A 7,836-nucleotide genomic window follows, 5' to 3' on the forward strand; every position below is an offset into this window, starting at 1 on the left:
GGGGGGGGGGGGGGGGGGAGGGAGAGGGGGGGGTGCGGCAGAGAGACTGAAGAAGCCCCGAGAGGACTGTGGGGAGTTTGCGCTTCACCTGGAGAGAGAGAGAGAGAGAGAGAGAACGCTCCACACAGAACCATCGCATGACTACAGCAGGGCACCTCTGCCCGTTTCCTAAAACACTGTCCTGTACGCAGTAAGGTGTTCAGCATTAAATCAGCCCAGGCAGAGTGCATTTCAGTCTGATAGTATGAATGTCATCCCTGTTGCGCTCATATAAACTCTGTTTAGGTTTGAGTTAACACTGAACATTGTAGCATGTGGCAAATTTCTTGGTTATCATGACACGTGTGTCTAATTGATGCTTGAGATCCATTTATGTTTTTCGGGACAAACCTCAATCAAAGTGTTTGCAACATAATTGACGGGAAGATACTTTCTTTTAGTCGCCCCAGCATACTGCAAAGAAACCGGTTTTATAATGTTTGATGTGTCCAACAGGAAGCTTTCCCTGAAGCTTTTATTTCTCTTAGTGCAACCTAGGATGGCTTTTCATTCGTGCAGAGCTCTGTGCTGATAATGTACAGTAGAACCTCTGAGATGCGTTGGATGTGAGGATCAATTGGACATCTGGAACATTACTGTAGCCTTAAACCTGAAACCTTTAAGTTAAAAAGCAACAATCAAACCGAGGTAATTAGCATTGTTTTGGCTTTCTAACGTCTTTGGCTTCCTTTTCAATGACGTGCTATCTTGTTTTAACTGTTTCATTTTGTTCTAGCCTTAAGACTGCCAGCTTCCCCACGTTGTTTTATGTTTAGAAATAATCCCAGGAAATGCTCCTGTGTTTAATTCTGGCAATGTTACGAGCATGGAAAGTGTGCTTCACTTCTCTTTAACACCGACCTTTTTGTCATCTGTGATAAGGAGCTTGTTAAGGCACATTTACACATGCCTCTTCCAGTTTTGATACACTGTTTACACCGAGGCCAAAATGATCAGTCAGCATGCACCTGAGCCTCACATCTTCGGGGTTCTACTGTAGCGTATTACAGGTGTGACGGAGTATGGATCCCCATGGAGTGATAACTGAAGGAGAGACACGTTAAAACTGCATGTGAGCAGATTAGGCCTTCGCAGCACCAGCTGCAGAGTAACTCACCCGTGGCTGACAGTCTTAATGGACAATAAAAGATTGATGAAGCCCTGTGGACTGCTTTACAGTATTTAGTCCCATTTGCATTAAGCGCCTCTAATACCTGCGTAAACACACTGTAACTACAGAGGTAGACAGTATGTTACGAACATGTAGGTGTACAATGTCGGCATACGTGCTGTATTTCTTTTTGATTTTTTGAACGTTGGACTTTGGATGTCTGGAAAGCAATATCACAGCAGTTTGGCAAATGGGGGATATTTGAACTCGCTGGCACACGTGAATGTGATTATGGTGGTTTAATGTTTTGGTTGTAGCCAAATCTGGTGGAAAGCAACACCTACGTTTTCACAGTTGGAAGCATTGTGGAACAGCAATGGGGGGAGGATACACTAGTTCCACAGAACCTACCTCTTTAGTTATAGTTAATTTACACAAGGTAGTATGTCCACCAAGAGAAATTGCATCCCTATTCAAACAAATGCAAACAAGTAGGCCTACCCAAAGTTACTGCTGAACTCATTGTGTAATATAAGATTTTAAAAAAATAGTTTCTATTTTTCTAAACTGTGTGACTCAAACACAAAGCACAGCACAGAAAGATTTGAATAGAAATTTTTTTTTGCAGACTTATACTTATTTATGCTGACCACCTCACCCTCACCTGATTGGCATACCTGAGCTCAGGTGTGTAACAGTACCTGCCATCATTAGGCATGAGCTACTCCCTCAATATAGCAATATCATCTTAACGTAGTCAGTTGATTAATTTTTTTTCTTCATAAAAGCACTTTTTATTTTTTGTTTCTTCATATTTTTTTATTCTTAAACTTTTAAGAAAAAATGGAGCAATACATTGCCAGAGATTGTTCTCATCTACTAATAAATACATAAAAGTTAAAAGCCTTGACGTTACTCTTGTGCTTTGTGGTCAAGTGCACTCAAATATCAAATATCTCACTCCCCCATTGCATATTAGAAATGTAAACTGTAGACAGGTTAGAACACACAATATATTCCAATAAGCTCTTTTTCATTTATCAAAAATGTGTTACTATATACAGTATGCTACATCTGTAAGCAGTGAGTACAAGCCCCGAGAACAAGAAAAATGCTCCATTGAGCAGAAGAAAACAGCCTACAACACTGTGTACATTTTTCTGTTAATGCTTATATGCCAAATTTGAAAAAAACAGGAAAATACAAAATGTGGCTGAATTATCCAGGTCGTTTTTAAGGAATTTTTGAAAATTAGACACAACCCAGCCCCCCAGTCAACCTTAATAATAAACGATAATATCACACCTTCATTGTGGACCACCACCCCCTCACCCCCCCCGCCCCAGCCCAGCCCAGCCCAGCCCAGCCCAGCCCAGCCCAGCCCAGGCATCATGTTTAGTGTTGTTTTATATGGTATTGAATTCGGACCTGGCCACGAACACGCGGAGCGCTGCCATGCGTTTCCTTTTAGGCGCGCGAAGGTCGAGCAGCTGTCGCCACGGCAGCGCCATCTGAGGCACGCGGCGATCGGGGGGCCAACAATAGCGCGGGGAGCGGGGGGAGCGGGGAGTCGGGGGGGGCGCGGGACCGCCGTCGTTTGGCGGCGGCGCTCAGACAGACAGGTCCGCGCGCGTCAGGCGTCTGATTCGCCCGCCGGTGTTCAGTGTCGGGGTCCATGTTTTAAATACGGATCGTTACGAGCGCGCGGACACCACGGAATTCTATGAAGAGCGCGGTGTACGGTGTGATACTCCTGTTATTGTATCTGCTGAACACAGTCATGTGGGGGGGGGCAATAAACGTTCTGAAATAGACATGTCATGAGCAGGCCCAGCAACACTCACAACGGTCAGAGAAATAAAAGTACCTTTACTTTTTTTTTCCCTGGTGAATTTCTGCTCTAATCGTATCCACCTGGAAATGGCTGACTCTTGGACAGTCGGGGAACCCGTGTCACGCTGCACTCCCGGAGGTGCTCAGGTGGATCTCTCCGACAGCCACCTTGTGCAGGTGTCCTCCAAAAATACAAGAAAGGCCCAGTAACTGGACCGACCGTGACCCGCACCGACTTGCCAACTGCCAACTTGCCGCACAGAATTGGCCTGTACGTCATAAAAATAAAAAAAATATGAATATAAAAAAGAAAGATAGCTATAAAAATGAAAAGAGAGGAAATACTCACAGGGAACTCTTTTATGGGAAAAAAGAACCATTTGGATAAAACACAGCCGCACATAAATACATCAATTTCACAGAAATCAAATGTCATGAACAGAGAAGACAATTTTTCTGAACAGGTGCACCATCCCTGAATTGGAGCAAGATAACAGCTCTCACACAGTATACGCAAACCCCATGAAGTGAGATGCTTAGATCTTAGACAAAAACAGAGGTTATTATTATAAAAAGCCCACTTTGATTTACAGTGCACTATCCTACCCTATATCCATTCCTCCAGGCAGCCTGGACCATAAAATGAGTTTCATTTGATCCTGTCCTTCGTGCCTATGCAGCACTTGAACACACAGACTGCTCGGTTGAGAAGATGATTGATTTAATGAAACATTTTCTTCATCGCATTTCCCTGGTCAGATGGACAGGTAAACCTCTGACCACAGCTACAAAATTAAGTTTTTAATGTATGAGCAAACCGCAATGTGTGCACTGTAGTGTTGAATCAGTGTGAATTATGAATTTCAATGTAAATGTATCATATAGAATGATACTTTCCCCCATTTGTCAACCCCACAACCCACATGAACCTAGACTGCAGAAATGACCTGTCCTTAAAAAACAACAACCGAGACACATCACTAAGGGGATCCTAAAACAGCATCCTAAACTCATTTGAAAATTGCAGGGACATGACTTGTCATTGACTTTTAAGATGCACCTTTGCACAGCTATAAATGCACCACGAAAAGACATTTTTTGTGTTTGTCATGTGACTGACAAGTAGTTTGTATTCAAGGAATGGAGAACAAGAGAGAGGTCCCCTGGAAATGCACCTCAGTAGGTTTGGTTTGTTTGAGTGCATGCGGCTCACTCTGTGGAGTGCAACGAGTCAGTTCAACTGTCTGCGCAGAAGATATTTCACAGCAAGCTTAAGCTTACTATATATTTCCACACAAAAACTACAAAAGCAACAATATCTTGTTTTTGACGTTGAAGTTCCACAAGCACGTGAAAGGCACAGCACAGACGCTGTAACAAGTCTGTTACGTGATTGTGACTGTTGTATGTAATATATCTACCAGCATAAACCTGTCCTGATATTTTAAAAGGCACACATTTCACCCTTTAACCTTTAAATAAGGCTTGTATTCATTTGCAGTGTGGAGAGACGTTTGCAAACGCTAACTTCGGTATTAAAAACGCAATTATTCTTTTTTTTATGTTTTCTTACATAAATCGAGGAGTGCAGTTAAGGCTTTCAAAGTGTCCGAAATGGAGGCGTGATTACAGGATCGCCTCGTCCGACTTCAGCTATGAAATTGATCAACAACTCCAAAGTGAAAAGCAACATTAAAAACTGGGCTGTCCCCCCAACCCCCCCCCCCTCCCCCATCCACCTCCAATCATATTTATTTTACATTCATCCCCTCACCAGCACCTCAAGTAATGAAACAGTTTGATAACTGCAATGACCTCACAGCTGCGAGGCACACAGCAACAGCACCCAGAAACATATAGGGCTGGTCTCACAGACACAGATTAAGCCTAGTCCTGGCCTCAATTGCGTTTGGTATAGAGCATCTCCATTCAAGATTGAATTTACTCTAGGACTAAATCTAGGATTAATCTGTATCCACAAAACTGGCCCATGAATGCATACAGAAAATAATAAGGTAAGAACACAGGTTTCAAGATCAAAGGCAAATTAATAAATACATTGATCATCAAATAATAAATACGTGGATGACATCAACCAGGAAGTTCAATTGGAAAAAAAAAACATTTATATAAATTAATGTGTTTTTCTTCTCATAAAAAATAGAAAAACAAAAAAATAAAGACATTTGAAAACCCATCAGCAAAAAACTGAGTCACTGAAATAAATATTCCAACGTAAGACAGACAAGCATGCTTCCAGTCCAGTTAGCAACTGCCACAAATGAAACAGGCAACAGGTATTTGTCTCAGTGAAATATTAAAACATGATTGACAGTGACTTTGTTCTGCTCACTGATGGAAAAGGATAATGTCACTGAAGCGCAACAAATACTTTATTTTAAAAAATCATTTTTTTAAATCCCCTTTAAAACTACGCCTCCAGACCAGCATGAAGTATACAGAGGAGCCATTGCTTCCTTCCTTTCCAGCCCGTCTCTCAGGAGGCTCTGTCAGCTCCAGATAACGCTGAAGCATATCCCTGACCAGCACTGTCCTTAAAGACCACGCGTCACTCCATGAGAGTTACAGTAAAATATCCTGTTTACTTCGGCCGTTCGACTTTCCTCTTGTTTCAGCCTAATTTCTGTTGTCCATCGCCTTCGTCCATCTGATGGTATCAACACTATGAGCAAAACCTCAAGGGGTTTAAGTTAGGAAAAGGCCTGCGAGAGCTCTACCACACCTTTGCTGTTAAAACACTTGACCAGGGGACATGACTTCCTTCTGCTTCCTTGTAACCCCGCCCCCCACACGACACCATGACACGTTGCCAGGGGTAACTAAAGTGCCCGAGCCAATGGAGGGCCGCACAAGCCCTCCTCTGTTTCCGCGGTTACGTGGCCTTGAGCGGCTGCCTGTTCCACATGCCTCGTTTGGAGTGGTAGTGGTGCATGAAGTTCCGCAGGTGGATCCTCTCCACCTCCAGCCCGGCCTGCAGGATCCTGTGGAAGAAGCGGGGACACGGTTCACCTGCCAGTCATCATGCACAGCTCTTACCTTTGCACATCGTCATGGAGACAGTGGATACAAACAAAACTTATAAAATGCTTTACTTTCTCTCTCATTCTGCTCCTCTAAATCATACTTTCACTATAAAAACTTCATTCACATTTTCACATTTAGTAAACACATTTAGTATTTGAATTAAATATAACCTCTGTCCACACATTGGCTGAAATAGTTCTTGTTTGAGTGGTATTCTGACTGCTGATTGATTGATTGATTGATAGCTGACCTGTCCAGGAGCTCCCAGTCCTCCCCACCCCAGCGGTCCCTGAAGTCTCGGGTGTTCATCCCTCCCGCCGCATCCAGGTCTGACTTATAGATCCCCAGCAGCCCGAAGCCATTCACCTCCCAGAATCCTGCAGGAAGAGACTGCACTCAGCCTTGTGTGTGTGTGTGTGCTTGTGCGTGAGTGAGTGAGTCTTTCCGTGTGTGTGTGTGTGAGAGTGAGTCTGTTTGTGTGTGTGTGTGTATGTGTGTGTACATATTTCCCTCTGTGTGTGTGCATGTGTGTGTGAGTGCTGATGTGTGTGTGTGTGTGTGTAAACATATTTCCCTCTGCGTGTGTGCATGTGTGTGTGAGTGCCGATGTGTGTATGTGTGTGGTGATAGTGTACCCTTGGGCTCGCGTGGAGTGGCTCCACAGTCCAGTCTCATTACGATGGGGGCGAAGGCCATCCTGCCCTCCACACAGTGCTTGCGTACGCTGTCAATGATGAATGGGGGGAAGTGGATGTGCAGGTCACACAGAAACACGATGCTGTGGTCGTCCTGGGAGACGGCATACACAACAGCGGTCAAAAAGCATTCTGTGCATAGTGCCAAATCAGTCTTCATTACGTACACATCTGATGTGAACTTCCACACACAATAAGAATCCTCTACAAAACTCAGACAAACCAGAATACATCAACCCAGTTCAGTTACTTTTCAATAAAATGACATTTAGCAGAAAACATTTGAAGAATTATCTGGACTGATTATATATGTTTTTAAAGAACATGCCTCTTTATTTTTGAAATAGATGGCAACAGAGGCTATTCAAAAATAAATGATGGCTCTACACAAGTTGTATAATCTTTTGAATATTCAGGGCGCATATCTGGGAAGTACGTATGAATCTATTTATATTTTTATTTTCATATCTATTTATACTTATAACAGGTGAAGGAGAGAAGTGACAAAGCTCCTCTTAACTAGACAATAACAGTGTAACCATATAGGCTGCTGAGCTATTGTCAAATAAAAAAATGCTTATGAATTTATTAATTTTACCTGGACACACTTCTATCATTTAGCTATAACATGTAATTTGACAGTGCAGGTGTGTCTTTTTGCTACTTATGCATAACGTTAAAAGGCAGTGATCGTATGCTTTTTGAAATCTAAGTTCCTGTTTCCTTATATAATATCTTCACTCATGTACAGTAATATCCTCCAAAATGTAAATTCACATAGAAATGCTACAAAGACAGAAAGAAGAGCAGGCCTCTTCTTTCCAGCGTACGCTGGTTTATATGGGAGGTTTATCATTTTGAACGTTTTAAGGGGTTGCTGGTGCCTTGTGATGGGTCTTGTATCTGAGTTGACCCAGTAGGGTTGATGGAATGTGGCAGGTCACATGGTCTCAGTGAAGGGACTCACAGCGATGAGGTCGACTCCAGCCTGTAGCCCTGCCGACCGCTCAAAGTTCCCATTCAGCTTCAGGTACTGGTACCTGGAGAAACACACGCAGCACAGATTATAGTCACTGTGTGCAGGGGCTGGATGCCTTAGAGGAAGCTTGTGTG

General features: G+C 43.1%; 1 protein-coding gene across 1 annotated transcript in view; it reads right to left on the reverse strand.

Moving 5' to 3' along the window:
* Positions 1-4,746: 4,746 nt before the first annotated feature.
* The window catches only part of b4galnt3b (beta-1,4-N-acetyl-galactosaminyl transferase 3b), a 27,719-nt gene continuing 24,629 nt past the window's right edge, over positions 4,747-7,836 (reverse strand). Inside the window, exons 17-20 of the mRNA XM_035401930.1 lie at positions 7,691-7,763; positions 6,664-6,817; positions 6,279-6,405; positions 4,747-5,985 (exon numbers count right to left, since the gene is read on the reverse strand). Coding sequence (XP_035257821.1) covers positions 5,877-5,985; positions 6,279-6,405; positions 6,664-6,817; positions 7,691-7,763 — 463 coding nt within the window. The 3' untranslated portion in view covers positions 4,747-5,876. The remainder of the gene's footprint in view (positions 5,986-6,278; positions 6,406-6,663; positions 6,818-7,690; positions 7,764-7,836) is intronic.

This window comes from Anguilla anguilla, chromosome 19 (assembly GCF_013347855.1).
Source record: "Anguilla anguilla isolate fAngAng1 chromosome 19, fAngAng1.pri, whole genome shotgun sequence".
Classification (NCBI taxonomy): domain Eukaryota; kingdom Metazoa; phylum Chordata; class Actinopteri; order Anguilliformes; family Anguillidae; genus Anguilla; species Anguilla anguilla.